At 37.0% G+C, this 23125-nt stretch overlaps 2 protein-coding genes and 1 non-coding gene across 3 annotated transcripts in view; all 3 read left to right on the top strand.

The window, feature by feature from the left end:
- Positions 1 to 23125, top strand: part of LOC121732865 (calmodulin-binding transcription activator 2) — a 232849-nt gene that overhangs the window by 82119 nt on the left and 127605 nt on the right. The gene's annotated exons all lie outside the window — the stretch shown is intronic.
- LOC121732866 (UDP-xylose and UDP-N-acetylglucosamine transporter) lies at positions 15900 to 17805 on the top strand. The gene is made up of 2 exons (XM_042122860.1): positions 15900 to 15997; positions 16415 to 17805. Exon 2 carries the CDS (start codon positions 16422 to 16424, stop codon positions 17436 to 17438), a length of 1017 nt encoding a protein of 338 aa, XP_041978794.1. The 5' UTR covers positions 15900 to 15997; positions 16415 to 16421; the 3' UTR covers positions 17439 to 17805.
- Positions 16270 to 16341, top strand: Trnae-cuc. Its single transcript has one exon. It is a non-coding gene; the product is annotated as a tRNA-Glu (tRNA).

Raw genomic sequence — 23125 nt, 5'->3', positions numbered from 1 at the left:
GCTACAGTGCCATTAGAGAATCGTAAAACGGTTAATTCTGAATGGTATACGACCATTTGTTTACCAGAAGTCTTTGAAGAAATAAGAAAGGACAACCGACAACGCAGAATCATATTACATCACGACAATGCTAGCTGTCACACCTCAGCTGAAACAACTCAGTTTTTGGAGGGTCAAAAGATCGAATTGACTGGTCATCCGCCGTACAGCCCTGATTTGGCACCTAACGATTTCTTTTTATTTCCATACGCGAAGAACAAATTACGTGGTCAACGTTTTTCGAGCCGCGAAGAGGCTGTTGATGCGTTCAAAATGCACGTTTTGGAGATACCTCAATCAGAATGGAAAAAGCGCTATGAAAATTGGTTCCAGCGTATGCAAAAGTGTGTCGATCATCGCGGCGAATATTTTGAAAAGCAATAAAACCATATTAAATGATATATGTTTGTTTCTTTTTTTAATTCCGGATACATAAATAGCAGCCCTCGTATTTTAAGCAAAAAAATGTTATTGTGCGGTATCTTTTTTTTTTGTTGAAATGCGTAGATTATGATTATGAATATATAATGCGAACTCGGAGTTCGGGGGATCGATTCCCGCGTTGGGAACATGTTATTTCCAAGTTTAGCTAGGACAGTGCAGGCTGATCACCTGATTGTCTGACAAGTAAGATGATCCATGCGTCGGATGGGCATGTAAAAAGTCGGTCCTGCGCCTGATCTCTCGCCAGTCGTGTCGGTCTTCCGTCCCACTGGGTTATGAGAGTAAAGGAATAGAGAGTGCTCTTGTGTACTGCGCACACACTTGGGCACTATAAAATTACTCCTGCGTAGCTGGCCTGGTTTCAATGAAACCGGCCAACGTCACCGAAACCGGTGTGGGAGCTATTATTATTATTACTGTATAGCATTAATGTCCTTTGTGCTATTTCACATAAATGCAAAATTCTGATTTGTTCTTTCAATACAAATTTAAGTGCTTTAATTTTAACAAAATGTTATAAAATTACCTTGTCACGCCCAAACCGCTGAACCGATTCTTCTAAATTTGGTATGGAGATACTTTGAGTCCCGGGAAAGGACATAGGGTCCTTTTTATTAAAAAAAATGTACGGTTTCCAGGCATTAAATAAAAATGATTTCAGCTTATACCGCTATCGGCTACGTGGATTTCGATGATATTTGGTATACAGATACGTTATGTCTCGGAAAAGGACATAGGATACTTTACATCCGGGAAAAAGGTACGGTACCCGTATGATAAACAAAAATGACCTAAACCACTGAACCGATTTTGATGAAAATTGGTGTGCACATACTTTGACTCTCGTGAAAGGACATAAGATAATTAGTGTCTTGAAAAATGTACGGTTACCGCGTTATAAAATTTCCTATTTTGCGCCTAAACCGCTGAACAGATTTTGATGAAACTTGGTATGGAGATACTTTGAGTCCCGGAAAAGGCCATAGGATCCTTTTTGTCTTTGAAAAATGTGCGGTTCCCAGGCGTTAAATAAAATGATTTCTGCTTATACCGCTACATGGATTTTGATGATATTTGGTATGCAGATACGTTATGTATCGGAAAAGGACAGAGAGTTCCCGCTTCTTCTTCCCTTCCTATGATGTTACTCCTGCGTAACTGGCCTGGTTTTATTGAAACCGGCCACCGCCCCGAAATCGGCGTGGGAGTTTTTTTATTTATTATAATTACCAGCATTGGATATTGGGCATAATTATTGAAATACTCTTTAGTCTTATTAAATTATTAATCTAATTGCAAACTAAAATAATAAGAATACATTTTATACATATTATTATTAATCAACTTACGGGTAATTTCAGATGCACAATAACTTCATCAATCTGATTAATTTGTAATCTGATTAAAATTACTAATTACTTTTTGCCCAACTCTGCACGTGATAAATTAATTATTTCTACATTAACTAAATTTAATCAAAATCGTTTCAGCAGCTTAAACGCAAATTAATAAAGTTTATTGCGTGAAAACCGAACATTTTCCATGATAAAAAATATTATCCTAAAGTATGCCCTTCTCCAAAACCAAGTACGTAATATCTACATGTTGTGGCGGTACCCACAATTCGCCTAACATTCCTGCATCGCGCTATCGAAGTTTCGGAGAACGGCAAGATATATACAACGTCTGAAATGACGTCAGTGGGCTTCGGCCTGACCGAGCATGCTATCTCGCTCGGTCGGAAGATCTTCCTTTTCGGCCGCCACGAACAACGTTAAAATGTACTCAATATCGATATCTTATGCCAAATTCATTGTTGTTGACTGCGCCGGAACCGTACATTTTCCGGGACAAAAAGTATCTAATGTCATTTTAATTGATTCAAAGTATCCGAATACAAAATTTTATCAAAATCGGTTTAGCGGTTTAAGCGCAAATCATTTTAGAAACATAGTACATAAATGCTGTATACAAAACCTCACTAAGAGGAATAAGCATTAACCATTTTTGTACTCTAGAATATGCTACAGTGTGTTTTCAAAAAAATGGATTTCACTGTCGTAAACCTTATGTTATAAAGAACAAAACTGCATTATTAACTCAAAACCCGATTTTATGTGGGATGAAACACCAATGCTTAACAGCAGCCATATATACCACAACCTGTACATTTTGTGGTACACTTTACGGAAAAACTATCACACCTATTGATTTCTGCTTTAACATAGAAATTTTTATTTATATTATGTAGATTGTTGATGTGTTATCATTAGTCAATCAAGGTGTGACGACGCGAGCCCTCACACAGCTCGGCTTTTAGCTAGTAAACTAGCTAGTTACAAAAAATAACGGTGATGCTAATATGAGAAGTTTTACCTTATATACGTGGTATTACGTTACATGAGTTTTTATACGTGGGAGAGCCATGCTTCGGCACGAATGGGCCGGCTCGACCGGATGAATACCACGTTCTCACAGAAAACCGGCGTGAAACAGCGCTTGCGCTGTGTTTCGCTGAGTGAGTGAGTTTACCGGAGGCCCAATCCCCTACCCTATTCCCTTTTCTACCCTCCCCTATTTCCTTCCCTTCCCTACCCTCCCCTATTACCTCTTAAAAGGCCGGCAACGCACATGCAGCTCTTCTGATGCTGCGAGTGTCCATGGGCAACGGAAGTTGCTTTCCATCAGGTGACCCGTATGCTCGTTTGCCCCCTTATTTCATAAAAAAATATCCATACTTCATTACTAATATTATTATAAATGCGAAAGTGCGTTTGTCTGACTGTCCGTCTATCTGTAACCTCTTCACGCCGAACCAATTTTGCTGGTATGGAAATACTTTCAGTCCCGGGAAAGGACATAGGATACTTTTTATCTCGGAAGAATCAATGGTTCTCACACAATAAACGATTTTTTTAATTGAATCACAAGCACTTCACATCACACACAAAAATAACTTGTAGCTACAAGTTACAAATATGTATATAGTAGGTATAGAGACAATCAAGATTTTATTTTAAATTATTATATGAATTAGAAAACATTGTCTGCATCTGTCTGCAGCAGCCGAAAGAAGATTCGTTCTAACATATTAGAATCATAATTCTTGCAAGGTACTCGTAACGAGATCGAAAAGTAGCACACCGGATGTCATAGTCTTTACATACAACCTCTTTAACTTTGTCACACTTTAATTAAAACCATTAAAAGAGCTATGATTCCCCCCCTGCAAGAAGCAAGGACAGTTGTTTTCTCAGAACAACGGTAATCGCATTACCCTCCCCCTTTCTCTCTCCTCCCCCTTTTTCCTTTCTCCCCTCTTTCCCCCCTCCGCTAATTATTTTCGTGCACCCGACACGTTTGCTTATTCTCACGATTAACAATATTTACTCTTTGATTCAATTTAGATGTTTGCACTAGATAAGAGTTAGTATAGAAAATGTTCCAAGGCTATTTTGATTGTGTTTAATAGTAGGGCTATGGTTTAGTATGAGTGACCGGCTACATTATGACCTCACAGAATCTCGGTGTGTAATAGCAGAGTAAACAGAACCAGAACGAAACGAACGTTAGAATGAGTAGGCCGACCATAAAGTTAATATACCTAGCGGAATAGAGAAACAAAGGCCTGAGCAAGAGAGATGTCACTATCAGTAACACTGTGTGGTAAAAAGAGACGTGTGATACATGACAGCAGCACTCTTTTTTTGACGTTCAGTCGGCACGTGCCGTACGTTGCTATGTTCAATCATGCTTGTGTAAGTGTATACGTACACATATTTTTCACACAGATGAAAACCAATTTTGGTTACGTTTGACAGCTAGAGATTATTGCTCTATTCCGCTAGGTATACTAACTTTATGAGGCTGACCCAGAGGCCAGAAGAGATCTCGATACGTTTGACGTACTTATCACGTATAGTATATCATATCGGCCGGCGCGCGCCGTACTAATAACTACGTTAGGGCCAGGCCACAATACTGTGATGCTTGCGGCGTCGCATCGTTAAAATCTACGACGACTGTTTCCAATGAAATTTTGCGCTCCAACATCGCATCGCATTTCTGTCCGATGTTGTTTTTGCGATGCGACGCCGCAACGTAGTGTTGTGGCCTGGCCCTTACTAAAGCATTATGAAACATGTTGAAAGTGACATTAGCGCCCAACTCGCGTATTCGCCCGTTTGTTTGAAGTCGAGGTACTCTTTAGTTCTGTCTATAGTGCTTGTGTTGTTGTTTGGTGGAGGTGGTTTTATAAAAAGTTTTATGTCAATTTTATACCTATTTAATCGCTGTATTCCATCGGGATACCTTGCCAGCACTCGCTGCAACTAACAAAATGTGTACAGCTCTCTAGAAAAGTATTTTCTGTCCTTTGGGTGTGCTCTATGATCTTTCTCTACATTGACGACATGGTAATAGAGCCATAAGATAGCACCTTTAATTGGTCTAATCGTCATGGTTAGTACATTAGTCATATTATATAGCCCTACAAGGTTTAAGCTAGCCTAGTTTAAATGACTAACACTTTGACTGACTTAATTTTTTGACTGATCTGTAGCGTTTACTATTCAGATATTACAAAACCTCAGGTACGCTACATAGACAATAGTTCGTGCATAAATTTCCATGAGCGAGCCCCACCTGTGATATAACTTATTTAATATCACCGAGCTCCTTAATTAAACTGAATAAATTGTGGGGCCCAGATCGATGACGTTCTAACTTCTAACAGCTTGTTGTTGAATTTCAGGATCTTTTCAAGCTGTACTCTCTCTCCGATTGGTTCATATTAAGCTCATACATTAATACTAGCTCAAAGTCGGTTGGTTGCAAATAAAAAAATTCAAAATAAGTGAAAATACAAAGAAATTGTTTTTTTATAATTCAAGCTTCTTGAGAAGCAGTTAAAAATTAAAAACATATATTATTTAAGCAAAAAAATTATTCTACTTAATATAAAATATGTTGCCAGCAACTTTATAGTTTGTTCGCACAGAAATAAGCTTTTTTAAAAGAAATAAGCTAAATCTAATAAGTTTACTGTGAGGTTATAGGTTATATTATGGTTTATATTCTGTATAAAGATTGGCTTCCAGTCCATCTGAAATGTTATCTGCATAGTGTCTACTTAATATTAGAGGGTCTACTATATTTGGCTTCAAGTCCATCTGAAATGTTATCTGCATAGTGTCTACTTAATATTAGAGGGTCTACTATATTTGGCTTCAAGTCCATCTGAAATGTTATCTGCGTAGTGTCTACTTAATATTAGAGGGTCTACTATATTTGGCTTCAAGTCCATCTGAAATGTTATCTGCGTAGTGTCTACTTAATATTAGAGGGTCTACTATATTTGGCTTCAAGTCCATCTGAAATGTTATCTGCGTAGTGTCTACTTAATATTAGAGGGTCTACTATATTTGGCTTCAAGTCCATCTGAAATGCTATCTGCATAGTGTCTACTTAATATTAGAGGGTCTACTATATTTGGCTTCAAGTCCATCTGAAATGTTATCTGCGTAGTGTCTACTTAATATTAGAGGGTCTACTATATTTGGCTTCAAGTCCATCTGAAATGCTATCTGCGTAGTGTCTACTTAATATTAGAGGGTCTACTATATTTGGCTTCAAGTCCATCTGAAATGTTATCTGCGTAGTGTCTACTTAATATTAGAGGGTCTACTATATTTGGCTTCAAGTCCATCTGAAATGCTATCTGCATAGTGTCTACTTAATATTAGAGGGTCTACTATATTTGGCTTCAAGTCCATCTGAAATGTTATCTGATTAGTGTCTACTTAATATTAGAGGGTCTACTATATTTGGCTTCAAGTCCATCTGAAATGTTATCTGCATAGTGTCTACTTAATATTAGAGGGTCTACTATATTTGGCTTCAAGTCCATCTGAAATGTTATCTGCATAGTGTCTACTTAATATTAGAGGGTCTACTATATTATGTTCTTTCTGAGTTTAGGCTTGTGTATGTTTTAAACACTCTTAGTTCACTCTTAACAGAATTCCTGTTGTAGTTATTTAGTGAGCAGCGGAAATTACACGCAGTGGCACGCAACGTCCAAACTATTGTAATGAAATGCTAATAATAGTTAGTGCTTCGGTTGAGTCTAGGTCGTAATTATAGTACTTATTTACGTACTAATATTATAAATTCGAAAGTGTGTCTGTCTGTATGTCTGTCTATTACCTCTTCACGCCAAATTAGCTGGAACTATTTTGCTGAGGTATGGAGAAACTTTGAGTCCCGGGAAATTTGTTCCGGAAAATGTACGGTTCCCGCACGATAAACGAATTTTGTCTGAAAGTTCTGAAAGGAGTATTTTTTACAATATCTGAAATTGCTTTCCATCAGGTGACTTGCTCGTTGGCCCCTTTTTTTATAAAAAATATCTCCTCGTATATACATCGTAAATAGCAAAACAAAGTTTGTCGGGTATAAAATCTAAAGCAAAGGGTTCAAAATGGCAGCCACTTTTCACTTGAAAACTGCAAGCGCCGCTCGATGTCTAATGAAAGTTGCTCTTGAACGATATGGGGAGAGAACAATACAACAGGAAAATTACTGATTATCCGACGGAGATGAAAAATTGATGACCTTGTATGGGTTATACGAAGTAAATCCTGCTACACACGTCACGATAAAACTGTATAGTTCGGTCGTACAAGAGATATCAATGTAAAAACACTTGCCGTTGCTGTATCGTAGTTAGGATATGAAGATGTATATCATACTTTGTTCATAAGTTTTTAGGGTTCCGTACCCAAAGGGTAAAAACGGCACCCTATTACTAAGACTTCGTTGTTTGTCCCTCTGTCCGTCTGTCCGTCCGTCCGTCTGTGTGTCTCCAGGCTGTATCTCAAGAACCGCTATAGCTAGACTTCTGAAATTTTCACAGAATATGTATATCTGTTGCCGCTACAACAACAAATACTACAAATAAAATAAAATTGATATTTAAGGGGGGCTCCCATACAACAAACGTGTTTTTTTGGCTTTTTTGCTCGTTATCAACAGAAACAGGTAGGCACTTGAAATTTTCAAAAATGCCTTAATTAGTGTATCCGTACCTACTTTAATAATTAAAAATGATATTAAAATAAAAATAAAAATTAGGGGGGCTCCCATATAAATAAAATTAGAGCGTCTGTTTGTAATATTGAAAGAACCGTTTTTTACTACATGCATAAGAATATGTATGGGTACAGATACCAAAACAACATTTTTTACAATTTTTGTCTGTATGTCTGTCTGTCTGTTTGTTCCGGCTAATCTCTGAAACGGCTGGAGCGATTTTGACGGAACTTTTTTTAGGCACGTAGCTGATGTAGTAAGGAACAACTTAGGCAACTTTTTAACCGACTTCCGAAAAGGAGGAGGATATATTCACTTTTTTTATAATGGTTCGCGGACATCTCCGGCATTTGTGGACCGATTTCCAAAATCCTTTTGTTGTTGAATAAGATTAACGCGGACGAAGTCGCGGGCAACAGCTTGTTCTCTATATTTTTTGGGATATTATAATAATATTATTATAATGAGATACCTGAGGCGTATGAGTTTTGTATATTGATATTGTCATTATAATTTGGTTACAAAATTCGCCGTTTTTGTTAGCGATGTAGATTGTGGATGAATATAAAAGAGTTTCCGATATTACCCCAATGATATTCAAATCATTCCACGCACTTTTCCCAAACAACAAGCGACCTTAATATTTAATCGTTAAAGTTCAAATTCGGTCTAGTGGAAGGATTAATAGCTTCTTGTATTATAGGCCTAATGTCTTTTGAATATTTTAATGTTTATGTTTTCGGGGTTTGTATAGACCTTGCCTTAGCAACTTTTAGAGAAATGATTGCCTTAGAACAGTGTTTTTCAACATGTGGGTCCGGGGTCATCACCCCTTTGGGAGTCGCGAAGCCTTTGTAATATTTTTTTATACCAGGGAAGGTCGCATCTTAAAAAAAAGTTGAAAAGCACTGTATTTGAACAAATTAATCGGTGCTATGTTTGGCCTTACGATTTTTCTGACTCTCAGACAAACAAGATGAAACGTTTCTAATAATATACCTACTATGGGTAGGAATCAATTAAGAATACTTACCAGAAGCCTAACTGGGCACTGCAAGCGCAATAAGCACCTTAACAGAATAGGTGTTAGTAGCTTAACGACTTGCAGATTCTGCGAGGAGGAGGACGAGACACCTATACACCTTCTCCTCGACTGTCCTGCTCTACTGCAGAGCAGAAACAGGCACCTTGGTCGCTACGAATACTCATCTACAGAGGAAATTCGTGGCACCAACCCCAACCACATCGTTCAATTCATGAGCAGCATTGGGTTGGGACGGTACTCTAATGCGAAGGAGTCACAATAGATCCTCAAGGGTCGCAGTGACATCAGGGCTACTTGACCTGCCTTCAGCACAAAAAAACCTCTAGATGACACCTGCAATTTCTGGGTCATTTTTCTGCGATAAAAAGTATCCAAGGTCTTTCCTTTTCCAGGACTTATAGAATCTCTATACGAAACAGCAACATCGGTTCGGCGGGCATGAATAGGCAACATACAGACAGACAGACATACATACATAATAGTTATAGTATGGATGTTAAAACTCTTCTCAAACAAATATCGTATCCAACGAAGAGCCGCTCAAATTGTTGACTGCCATAGTGTTTCAAACAGTTTGGACCCCGTGGAATTACGCCGAGATGTAGCTTCACTCTGCATCCTCTATCGGTTGTATCACGGGGAGTGCTCTGAGGAATTGTTCGGAATCATACCACCTGCAACTTTTCGCCATTGTCCCACGCGAAAAATATACCATCCTCATCACCTTGATGAGTGGCAGTCTTCACTCCCCGTTTGCTCGTTTGCCCCCTTATTTCATAAAAAAAAAACACTTTGATTCGTATTCGTTATAAAGTACACAAGTAAACCTGAAAAGCCATTCATTCACAATCGTTCGGCTCAGATATTTCCACATAATCCACTAATATAGTAATATAGCATGCCAGCCGTCGCGGGTGTCGTAAGGGTCATTTTCCCGTGCGCCTCTCCGGTTGCATAACTGTCACACCAACGCCGTAACCGTACTGTAATTCAATTATTCCGGCCCGCTGCACGCGACTAACGACCTTTTGGTGCAGTTTACGTACATGAGTTCACCTTTTCTTCACTTTAGATTTAAAGATGTCTCACTTAGATTTTAAAGTGCTCTTTAAATTGTACAATTTATAACGTCAGCTACGAGACCAATTTAAAACGGAGACGGTAAAAAACGGAGGTGTACTCGACAGGAAGGTCTAGGTATCTTGTTAAGCCCAATTTTTTGCTGAAAGTATAAATACTCGGTGTAATAAAAACAAAACTACGTTATATTACTTTAGAGAGTTTTAGGGAGATCTATCCTAGAGTTCGCTGTAAAAGTAGCATCGCTGAAAGATCGCCAACGCCTCCGTGGTGTAGTGGTATAGAGCGCGGCTCTTGACTCGGAGGTCGTGGGTTCGATTCTCGTTGGGAACATGTTATTTCCAAGTTTGGTTAGGACAGTGCAGACTGATCACCTGATTGTCTGACAAGTAAGATGATCCATGCGCTGGATGGGCATGTAAAAAGTCGGTCCTGCGCCTGATCTCTCGCCGGTCGTGTCGGTCTTCCGTCCCACTGGGTTATGGGAGTAAAGGAATAGAGAGTGGTCTTGTGTACTGCGCACACACTTGGGCACTATAAAATTACTCCTGCGTAGCTGGCCTGGTTTCAATGAAACCGGCCGGGAGCTATTATTATATTATATCGCTGAAAGAGTATTTTTTTTTCACTTTTGTATAGGCAAACTGGCTGACGCTGAGCCCCAGCCAAAAAAAAAATATCTTTCAACTCTGCCACTTTCATAGTAAACTCTATAGAGGGGACACATATATACAGCCTAATTATCATTTTGTTTTGTTACAACTTACACCCCGCACAGGGTTAAGGCATCAAAATGGTGCTTTTGATAGAAACATTATTTTGACCCAGTTACTCTTCTGTAGTATAGTATTTCGGTGGGTTTAAGGTTGATGTAGGCATTGGGTCTGTGTGCCTAGCCTCTTCAAAAGTTAGCCTGCTTCAAAGGGATCACAGAGCTATCTGCTGCACTCAGAGACAAATACTATTCACATATCTGTATTACTGTAATTAAATGAAGAATTTGACATAATACATATATCTCTGTTATTTAAGGCTCCTCCTATCCCTTTTATAAGTAAAGATAGTGTTTCATATAGGCCCATCTTTTCTTTAAACCGCTTTTCGCTTCTTATAACTTCGGTTTATTGACAATGTTGAATGAAACGGTTTCCCAAAAATAAGTATTCGGTATCCCTTTTTATTCCCGTCCCTTCCGTCCCTTAAGTTGTTCAGGAAGGGCTTTTAACAAATTTATGGGCAAATAAATAAAAGTATGAATGTATACAGAAATATTTTTCTTGGACATTATTGTACGAAGTTAGATAATGGGGTTTGTTGGTTTTGTTTGATTGTGTACTGTTTTTGTATTGTTGGCATGGAATAGGAAATACTGCAGGCGTACTTCTGATGAAAGGATAGATGTAGATTGTAGAGTAAACTATGAGAAAGGATATTATATCCTTTAGTCAAACTAGTTATAGTACCAATTTGTGAGCAATAAAGAGGTATCTATCTATCTATCTATCCTTTCCAGGTAATAGTAGGCTATATTATACTTTTTAATATAGGAAAATGTAGAGCTTTCGTTGTTTTGTAACTTTTAAGTTTAAAACATATTTTCTCCTGAGTTCTTTTTTTAAATTGCGTTTATCGGCATCACTCAGAGAGTTAATTGATCACTTAACTTTAATTTAATCAATTTAAAGTTAAGTCACCAATTAAGACTCTCAGTCATTTCTGATTCTGTCAAACTCTTCAATAAATTAAAATTGTAAGTGAATGCTAATTAAATGTCTGTTCTTTTAAACTCCTAAAGTACAGATCTTTTATACTTAAACATACTTAAGACACATTTCAGCTCCCTTGCATGAAATATTTCACAACGAACTGTATTCAGAAGGCATTACCCACAGAACAGTATTGGAATTTCAAAGAAACTCCAAATACCGTATCGGATTTACGCCGACAGCCTGAGATATTGCTGTGTATATTAAATTCCTTAGCACTGTCGCAATTATTATACTCTATGCGTATATTTGGTATAAATGCGGAAATGAAGTCTTAGCATCATGGATAAAACAGTTCATTATCCAGGGGCCGTACCACGAAACCGTTTTGAGACTCAAACAATCGTTCGAAAATGCCACGTCCTGCTCTAACCAACGTGAAATAATGTTGTTAGAGCAGGACGCGGCATTCTCGTCCGATTGTTTGAGTCCTAAAATTGTTTCGTAGTAGGCCTACAGGCGCGGATGGAGCCTTAAATTAGAGGGGGGCGGGAGGGTCACAAATAGTATAAGTAGTAGTAAATAAAAGATTCTGTCTGATGTCTATTCCTTACGACAATGAAAGTATGACAACCTATTTGGAATTTTTAATACTATAAATCATTACTCTGGGCTAAGTACGAAAAATTAGACAGTAGAGTTGTAAAAATAAATATTAGAAACCTTTTTGGGAACAATTTATAAGGTTTCCTTTGTCAAAATCCTTTTTGTCTATTTTACTATAGAAAGAAATCTAGCCAACTAAACATGTAGCTTGTTATCAGAGTCCCTAGCCAAGATGTTTTCTTTATCGCTTTTTCATAGAATCGCTGATGTATGGAATGACATAACATGAGTCGAATGTCGATTTTATTTTATCAAACGCTTAGGTACCTGTCCTTGTAAGTCCAAGCAGAGCCCTTTTGTTTCTTACTCCAGGGTCTTAAGTTATCGAGCTACGTCACTGGTTGTGACGTTATAAGGGTCTGAACGTAAGGGATTTATGTACCTTTTATTATCATAATAGTGGAGCACGTAGACGTTTCTTTATGACTTATCAGGCTTACTTGGATTAAAGTATTGTTCGTGAGGTAGGCGACCTTTTATTCTTTTAGGAATAGGAATGTTATAATATATTCTATGGTTATATTAATAATTATTGTAAGGATATAACACAAACTACTATACAGATGAGAATATAGAAAGGAAGAAATTAAATTAACAGTTATCTACCGTGCATAGAAATGAAATGAAAAAGGTTCTATTTTCGAATAGGTTAGGTTAGTAGAAAAAAAAACTAACCAAACTAAAAGTTCTAGCTAAATAAACTAAACTAAATTATAAAAGTAACTACTTAACTCTCTTATATTGCAAATAAATAAATAAGAAAACTATCAATTCATTTAAATCGATTTTTTGGATATACATTTTACATATTAATTTAGTAAGTACCATTAAAGTTGTACCTATACAAAGAAGTATAAGTAGAAATAGAAATATATTATTAATAGTCATAGGGAGATGTTCTAAAGTTTACCTTCTAATGGGTTGGACTGAGGTGATAACCAAATACATAAAAACCACAGTTAAAATGTACAGAGTAAAAAAATGTGTACACTGTATAGTACGGGAGCCCTAGAATATTTTTTTTATTACTATCAAGCAAAGGATCATGGGCATTTTGGTATAAGTCTCAACAGAGATAAAATATATACCATTAGATAGCTCTTGGTGAGTAGGTTCAAAAAGTTGTATGGCGCCCAGCCCCTAGCAACTGTACTTTTTGAAATAATGTACAGTCAACGTACAAGGCCGGCGTTATCGACGTAGTTTTTGTCGTCTATGTGGTAAGATTTATTTGCGCTTAGAAAGTTTACGAATGTCTTGTCTGACAGTACACCTTAGATTTACGCTCACAGTAGTAGTTTAACCCTCATATTGCTCACCCTTGGACGGCGGAGCAGGTAACGATGACAGAACAGAAAATATAAATAGAAGATAAGTGTGTAGACATAAGACTGTATAAATGTATAAATTGTATTAAGGTCTTAAATCCCCTAACTTAAAATCAGGGACAAGATCATTATAAAAAAAACATCCCCGTTTCATGTGTACATTAAAAATATATATTTTAAAGATCTTATACACCATTTTGTGGCATCATTAATATGTGCATTCGTGCCGAATTACAGCTTTGTAGGTCCTATAGTCTCTGAGAAAAACCGTGGACGAATGGATGGACAGACAGACGGACGGACGGATAACCGACAGACTACGAAACCCTAAAAATAACGTGATGTTAACAGTATGAAATGCGTGAGCGCTGATGTCACTTTTAACATGGCTTTACTCAAAATGTACCGTGTTTACCGAATGTTATTATTCGACAAATTTACTATTCGAATAATTCGAATATTTTACAAAAGTTTTCGAATAATTCGAATATTATTCAAATACTTAAAATTTTTTGAAAAACGCTGAAAACTCTGAACAAAAGTAACAAAAAACTTCGTACAACCATGTAAAACCTATTTTGTTAATACTATGAAGTAAGCAATGCTAATTTTTACTTTTATCAACATAAATCTTTGTAAATGACATAGTTAATTTTTATCGTTAAACACTTTAAAAATGTATATTTTAAGGTTACAGCTACGCAATAAAAGAAAGGCTGTAAAGTGGAAACCGTTTTCGATCGTAGCACCTTTTACTTTTCTCATGTGATTATGCTTGATAGAAGTCAATGGATACAGATCGTGAGCGATTATTACTGACGATACTGAAATATAAAGGAGTTTATAATATCTTCATTTTCATGTCTACATGCAAATGAATTTATTAGACGTTTCTAAAACATGGTCAACGGCGACGATGAATGGTCATTTACTCATTAGTTAGACTAAAAACAGATTTATATATTATAGTATTATCATTAAAGATGTAGAATATTCATAAATAATATTATTTTTCTGTAATAAACTTAATTTTGTTCTTATTCCATGTTAATTTTATGTTTGATAGCATTTTAAACAAAAATAAAAAATATTTTTACTATTCGAATTATTCGAAAAATAATTTGGCGAATATTTGAATAATAAAATCGTCGAATATTCGAATAAAACGAGTATTCGAATATTCGAATAACATACCCTAATCATTAATGTACATGTATACCTTCCTAAAAATATACAATCCATTCCTGTTGAGCCCAATACCAGAGCCCATACATCTTTGCCCATCATCATTTTTTGTGAGTAGCTTCATTTTGATAAGACCAACAACATTTTTATTTGCGAAAAATCTCGAAAGTGGTAGCTAACAAAGATATTAAGGATTTCATACTTTGAATTGATGGTCCTAAAATATAGACTGTTTTATTTGCACTCAACAATTGACAATGTTACTCTTAAATTACTTATATTAATCTATCAATATACAAAAAAATCTGCTAATTGTTAGGGTTCAGTAGTCAACCAAGTTTTGTTAATTACAAAACCCTTTTTTATTGCTATAAAAAAGTGCTCATTGTCGAATTCCACCGTCCGCGTACGGTTTCAGAAAAATATTCGATGTAACATGATGTAACTTAATAATATGTATTCCCAGCCCTCATCCGAGTATGAACTGTTGAATATGTACATAATTTCATGGATCATTCCACTGACAACTTTTTTTTGCCCCCGACGTATGAAATAGGGCAAATTAATGCTTTTAATTTCGCTTTGAATACGTTCAAGTATCATAGCTATTAGTTGAGAGATGTTCGTTATAACATAGGTAAGGCTGGATAACTAGCTTTTGGATAAGTTTTTCCTGTATTATCGTTGAAAGTTATTTTTTTAAGGAAATGAATTTTGAAAATTTCTTTTTAAAGTATCTTACTCTTGAGTCTTGACGTCTCGAAGAGTTTTTACTTTAATAGGTATCATCGGGAAAGTATTTAAAACACATAAAATGACTATTTACTACATTTGCAGTGGAATAAAGGTTTCAATGAAACAAGAAGTGGTGAGTTAGTGGTTCTTAATAAGTATTATTTAATAGTAAGTATATTTAAAAAATAAATTAAATAATTTAAACAAAGTGTACTAATTTTTTAATTAATTGTCCTATAAAAATATTTTTAAACACTAATGCACAACATACAATTTGCGTTCTGCGTGCACAGAAATTCAGATAATTTAAACAAAATAACTGTGAACCATAAAGTTAATATACCTCTAGGTATGTTAACTTTATGCTGTGAACAGTCTTTGTATTTCTCTAGCTAGAGTCGAATATTATTATTTATTATGTATTTTGAACTTGAATCTGAATAGTAAATAAGCGTTAAGCTCCATCTATGATCAAGAAATATAAACTCGAGTGGACTGTTTTACCGTCGGTATTGTGTTCTGCGCATGCGTATCGGCCGCGTCACACTACGTAAATATTGTGTCTCTTTCTGTCAGACGAGTGCGGCCATCGTTGTCAAACGTACACCGCTTGTCATAATGTTTTAGATCGTAATTTGTGTTTTTATCGTGTTCAATGTGAAAAAGTGCCATTAAACGTGAGTATTCCTTATATATTTTATCGTTGTAAGTTGTGTTTTAATATTTGGATATTACGTGTCTAATATGAATTGCAAGGTTAACCTTATTTGATGTCAAAATAATTGTCTGGGTCGATTGTTTCTAAGAATTCTTGTAATCATTTCCTTGAGATCGTAAATAATTACAGAATATTATATATTAACTGGTAAAAGAATTAATTATAAATGCAAATAATTTTGTTTTGTGTTAAGTATAAGATATGATGCAATGTTTTGCTGGGCACCGTATATCCGATATGGTCTAGTGGCTAGGATACCTGGCTCTCACCCAGGAGGCTCGGGTTCGATTCCCGGTATCGGAAATACGTTTTTGAACTTAATTTAACTCTTTTATTTTCATAATGTGTTTTATTCACAATTTAATTATTTTTGCAGATTCAAAATGAACGTAAAAGCGGCGTTGGCCATTGGCATGGTGTTTGTGGGATGTTGCTCAAACGTAGTGTTTCTGGAACTAGTCGTGAAGGAGGATCCTGGCGCGGGCAACTTAGCAACATTCCTGCAATTCTTATTCATTGCGACAATCGGCTTTTGTACTGTTGGCAAATTCGGTACCGCCAAAAGGAACATACCCTTCAAGCAGTACCTACTTTTGGTCGGGTTTTTCTGGACGAGTAGCGTGGCTAACAACTATGCCTTCGACTTTAACATATCCATGCCATTACACATGATCTTCCGAGCCGGTTCCCTCATGGCCAACATGGCTATGGGTGTCTGGATTCTCAAGAAGCAGTATCCAGCTCTCAAATACTTGGCCATCTTCATGATATCAGCCGGAATAGCGATATGCACCATACAATCCAGTGGGGACGTTAAAGCACCACGAGAAACCCACGAGGATGCTGCTGAGGAGGAGAAACTCAAGTTCATCGACTGGCTTTGGTGGTGTCTGGGCATCGCCATCCTCACCTTCGCGCTATTCGTGTCAGCTCGCATGGGCATCTTCCAGGAGTCGCTCTACTCCAAATACGGGAAACATCCCTGGGAGGCATTGTACTACACGCATCTCCTACCTCTAGTATTTTGGCTGCCAACTGCTCCAAATATCATGAACCACGTTCAAATCGCGTTTGATACTCCAGCGGTGGAGTTCCTTGGGGTGACCCTGCCGAGGCAGGTCCTGTATATGATCCTCTATGTGATGACGCAAGGACTATGTATAAGTGCCGTGTATGTGCTGACGACGGAGTGCGCCTCCTTGGTCGTGACTCTCACTGTGACCTTGAGGAAGTTCGTGTCACTCCTCTTCTCTATTCTCTACTTCAGAAACCCTTTCACGTTTGGACACTGGATCGGGACTTTACTAGTGTTTATCGGTACCATGATATTCACGGAGCTGCTACAGAAATTCGTGTTCCTATTCGTGCCTAAAACGAAGGACGCTAAGAAGGTACAATAGTGCATTTACCAGTACAAACATTGGTACAAACTGTTTTGTATATTTTTTTGTGGAAATGAGCCTCGCTTTGTTAATTTGAGATGTGTTTAATACAAAAACACTAATTTATTAATGGTTATTTTCGCTAATAGGACAATTTTATGTGAACAAACGTTTTTTAATCCTGAGAACAATGTAATCTTCTGTTTTCTGCAACGTCATTCTTGATTAGTATGTTTAGCATAGCAGTGTGTATCTTGCTTCACTATCAATGAGTGTGAATGGTTGTCTTTTGCATCACTTATCACATGATGATTCAAAAATATCAAGAGCAATGTCAATAATTACTATCATATATATATTGTATAGTTATCAAAAAAATCTGATTTCTAATTTTATGTACTATCGGAGAAGTTGATTCCTATGCAAATCGGGGACCTAAGTAGTTTGGTTGTGTTACGTCAAACCCAGCTGACAGATCACAATTAACATTGATTTGACATATTCGACCAAATAACGTTGGTCTGTCAATTGCATAGGAATCAACTTCCTCGATGGTATGTAACATTTATTTTTGTTTAACAATCATAATAATTATTCTATGTAGAAGATAATATACTATTTTGCTTGTTGTTATTTGATTGAGTATCTAAAGGTTGACGATATAATTTTATAGACGATATTTTTAAATAAGTACTGTATTTAAATGCTGTAATTGATCCGTCGGTCTATATTACGATAATATTGTGACTTATTTTACTAATTATATTTTTATTCATGTGGCACTTGCCTACTCATTATTTGGAACATTTTTCGGGAATAGGACATTTTTGTTTTTTTGTTTTTATTGTTATTGTGTTATATGTTGGCCATGTGAGCTATTGGACTTGTTAAGTTGGGCCATGAGTCTCGATCATGATTGCGAATCTATTGCATGCACAATTATTGATTATGGTCACTTATAGCATATGGCCAATCGTAGACCAATATGACATGTTCGTTATAGCTTGTCCATCAACGTGAAAAGGTCGCATTAATTATGTTTGCTGTGATAAGATTGGTCATAATAACTAGTTAAAACTTTAAGTCAATAAATATTAATATATTGTTTGTAATGCATTTGATTTTGATTAAGATGAATAAATGGTTTTAATAAAAACGCCTGTTTATGTTATCTTTATATTGTTGGAAATTGGTATGCTTAAGAAATTATCTTTCGCTCATTAAAATATCTTAAAGTTACAAAAAAAACAGCCTATTTTTGTTATCTTTATGTTGTTAAAATGCTTACATTATGGAATTATACAAAAGATGCGTAGGTACGATAATTTAATATCATGAGAATAGCAGATAGTGACAAAAAAAATATACGGAAGCTGATATAAAACGCATCATAAAGTGTCAAGGGTATATTTAGAAGTGACAAAAAAACTTGTAAAGTCGTAACTTGAAAAAAAAAGTAAAAATATGAGGAGTGCGAACATTTGGCCGTCGCCCAGTACAACTGCAAACTGTTAAAGCCTCGGGAACAGCTTGTTTATGGACAGTTTTGTCTCTACTGTTCTAAAAAAAACTTTTAAACTTATCCTTCATCAAATGAATATTATTAAAAAATATGCTGACCCTCAGTGCCGTAAATAGCCCTTTTTGCGCCCTGTGCGACCTTCTATATAACTGCACCTTTGTTTTTTAACCTTTAATACATTGGGAAACATCTCTCGGGCGCAGCGGGAATCTATCGGGAGCAATTCGCAAAGTAAGGATCTGTCTGGTTTGGCCATTTTTGCGCCCCCCAGAGTCTATACGCCCTGTGCCTGGGCACCGGCGGCACCGCCCTATTTACGGCACTGCTGACCCTACACAATATGGACAATTAAAATAGTTTTTCTCATAAACATAGGTACCATCGAGGAAGTTGATTCCTATGCAATTGACAGACCAACGTTATTTGGTCGAATATGTCAATTCAATGTTAATTGTGATCTGTCAGCTGGGTTTGACGTAACACAACCAAACTACTTAGGTCCCCGATTTGCATAGGAATCAACTTCTCTGATAGTACATAAACATACTTAAGCAGAAACGAGAAAGTTACATAGAACAACCTTAGCTTTAAGCCATTAGCAGTCTCATACGATTTTATACTAATTCTGACATTTTAATATGCACTTTGTGCCCTGTCTCGTGCTCTAAGTTCAGTAATCAGTATCCAGTTTTGCATTCGACATTCTCTAAGTAAGTTATTGTTATGACTTATGAGTGTTAAGGAGTGAGCACACTGAGACGGGCCGTGCCGGGGCTCAGCGTAACGGGGCTCATCGCAAAAATCCGCCTCCATACAATATGTATGGAAGCGGATGCGCGTATCGCACACTGTGGCGGGGCGCAGCGGATTTCCGCTTCCATACAAATTCTATGGAGGCGGATTTTTGCGATGCACGCTAAGTCCCGGCACGGCTCGTCTCAGTGTGCTCACTCCTTTAAATGACGACATCGCAAACAGGTTGTTTTCTAATAACAAGGTGTTTCTGTGAGTCTATCCGATTCTCTATCAACGGAAAGAGAATCGGAGGTAACAACCTCTTCACGCCAATGAACCGATTTAGCTGAAATTTAGTATGGTCGGCAACGCACCTGCAACTCTTCTGATGTTGCGAATGTTTATGGGCGACGGTAGTTGCTTTCCATCTGGTCACCCGTTTGCTTGTTTTCCACCTAATTTTATAAAATAATAAAAAAAATGATAAATTTTGGTCTTTGAGTTCCGGGAAAGGACATAGAAAGTCCCGGAAAATTGTACGGCTCATGCGCGACAAAAGAATTTTCACTCAACGGAGTTGCGACTTGTGGGTGACATTTAGTATAATATTAATATAGCATCATAGTTCATACTATGTCTAGCGAGTCACGCTGACAGTAGTTTCGTCAAGGTGATCAGGTTTGATAACGCTATGACTATGTATATGAAGCTATTTGATAAGACTGGTGTCTCTATGGTGACTATGGTCTATCACCCTTAACTACCTACTAAAGATATTATACACATCGAATAACTACAAGGTGCTCCTTGTCTGGCACGGTGTAAAATGTCACATGACATGACCAGAGTCCAGACTAGACAGCGAACTTTGAATTGTTGATGGTTAAACGCTCCGTAAATATAGTCCGTCAAGAAAGTGAAGAAATTAAAAAGTGGCAACATCGTATAGTGTCATCCCTTTTTTCTTAGATTGATTGGAAAGGGATGACACTACGATGTTGCCACTTTTTAATTTCTTCACTTTCTTGACAGACTGTATTTTTGTAAGTAATGGCCGATTTCCATTCTTTCAATCCAGCGCTGGATTGCTACAGGAATGCAATTCAGTGCATTCCAGACTCCAGGTACCCGTTTACTTTATTCTAGTAGCAATCCATCGTTGGATTGGATGACTAGAAACGAATAATGTAAACTGACCATAGAAGGATAACTGGTGTTTTTGGAACCTTTTTGGAAGTCGGTTAAAAAAGATTAAGTAAACACAATACTTAATAAAAAAAAACCGATGTCGACTTAATTCTGATAAATCATTAAACATTAAAACTTACAACTAATATTTTAACAATAAAACTATAAATTTCCTATTAGGTAAAGCGTATGAAGGTCAACTCGACTGTACATCACGGCTAATAGAACATGACAGACTCTAACGATGTGTAGGTGCGAGTAGCCGATCAATCAGTGTACTGTGTACTACAAACTGCATTAGCTTATTCTACTGGCATTTGATAAAAGTATTTTACGCTGGTTCGACTAGCAGTTATAGCATGAGCACACCCTGTCCGTTTTTCTAATACCGGGTTTTTGACAGTAGTTTATGTATTGAACAGCGCTGTTTATTGGTTTGCATTTTGACGTTGGCTAAACTTCTGTCAAAAACGTCGGGAATCGGGAATATGTACACGTATAAGTAGTAAACACACATAATATACAGACTTAAAGTTGATTATCTATAAGAACTAACTTACATACAGACAAGTTTTACTCACTACATTGTTTTGCTCATGTTATCTAATATCGCTTATAATTACTTACAAGTGTGTGGGCTGATATGAATATGAACTACTGCATATTAATTACTAGCGACCCGCCCCGGCGTCGCACGGGTATAAAATATATAGCCACTGAAAAAATGATTAAAATCGATCGCCTATGATCCTTCACGTGGTCTACTTCTTATCGGTGCCAAATAACATAAAAATTGCTACAGTAGTTCGCGAGATAAGCGCTTTCAAATAATTTCCCCCGTTTTTTCATTTTCCTATTAGTCTTAGTGTAATAAAATATAGCCTACTACTAAATATAGCCTTCCTCAATAAATGGGCTATCTAACACTGACAAATTTTTTCAAATCAGACTAGTAGTTCCTGAGATTAGCGCGTTCAAGTTGGCCCTTTCAAATAATTTTCCCCGTTTTTTCCACATTTTCCTCTATTTCTTCGCTCCTATTAGTCTTAATGTGATAAAATATAGCCTATAGCCTTCCTCGATAAATGGGCTATTTAACACTGAAAGAATCATCAAAATCCGTTGCTTAGTTTTAAATATTAAAGGGAACAAAGTGACATGAGGGAAAAAAAGCGACTTTGTTTTATAATATGTATGGAGATACTGTTTTGCTCTCTCAAGCTACCTGAAATCATGCTTATGTGTGCGTGCACCGATTCGGGCGCACATAGTAACTGTAATCTGTACTACGAAGATGGTGTATATCTCTTTTATAGCACGAGATCGAGGTCCTATTAACCCAGCGTCGGCGTGTCCATTAAATAAAGAAACAGAAACAAAGACCCTTCAATAGTGAGGCCTCCGTGACAATAGCGGCCTCGGGGCCCCGCGGCTCAAGGTACACTGGTCGCACTTCGTTAGACGCGTCATTAGTTAGGGTGAGCAAAAAAATTGGAACAATGTAAGATATTTTTGCTAAGGTCGAAACTTTGTGGGAGTTTTTTGTTAATCTAGACGAGGAAAGGTGTCATAGTATTTTGTTTTACGTTAGCTAGATAGATAACCGGCTTCTAAGGTTTTTTGACTGAAGTTTATCTATATTCTATTTATTATTTCTCTCTTTTTCTAGCAGATGATCAAATTCTTACTGGTACCTATATTCTATTCTCTTTTTTTTTACGAAATCAGGTGGCAAACGGGTCACCTGATGGAAAGCAACTTCCATGGACACTCGTAGCATGAGAAGAGCTGCAGGTGCGTTGCCGGCCTTTTAAGAGAAAATAGGGTAATAGGGGAGGGTAGGGATGGGAAGGGAAGGGAATAGGGGAGGGTAGGGAAAGGAATAGGGTAGGGGATTGGGCCTCCGGTAAACTCACTCACTCGACGAAACACAGCACAAGCGCTGTTTCACGCCGGTTTTCTGTAAGAACGTGGTATTTCTCCGGTCGAGCCGGCCCATTCGTGCCAAAGCATGGCTCTCCCACGTCTAGTTTATGATCTGGGTTTATAGAAACGTACTAGATAATATTGTATTTACCATCTAGCAAGGTTTTAAATAAGGGTCAATTAGGACAGCAACGCGACGCGAATTTCTAAATTTGTACGGATTTGATAGACTTCAATTGGGTGAGACGTCATGCAAGTTTGTCAATTCAATACAAATTTAGAAATGCATCTACACGTCGCGTTAAGGCGGGGATTAATCTCAATCAAAAACGAT

This window comes from Aricia agestis, chromosome 13, assembly GCF_905147365.1.
Source record: "Aricia agestis chromosome 13, ilAriAges1.1, whole genome shotgun sequence".
NCBI lineage: Eukaryota > Metazoa > Arthropoda > Insecta > Lepidoptera > Lycaenidae > Aricia > Aricia agestis.
Note: the sequence above shows the minus strand (reverse complement) of the source record. Positions and strands in the feature narration are given on the sequence as shown.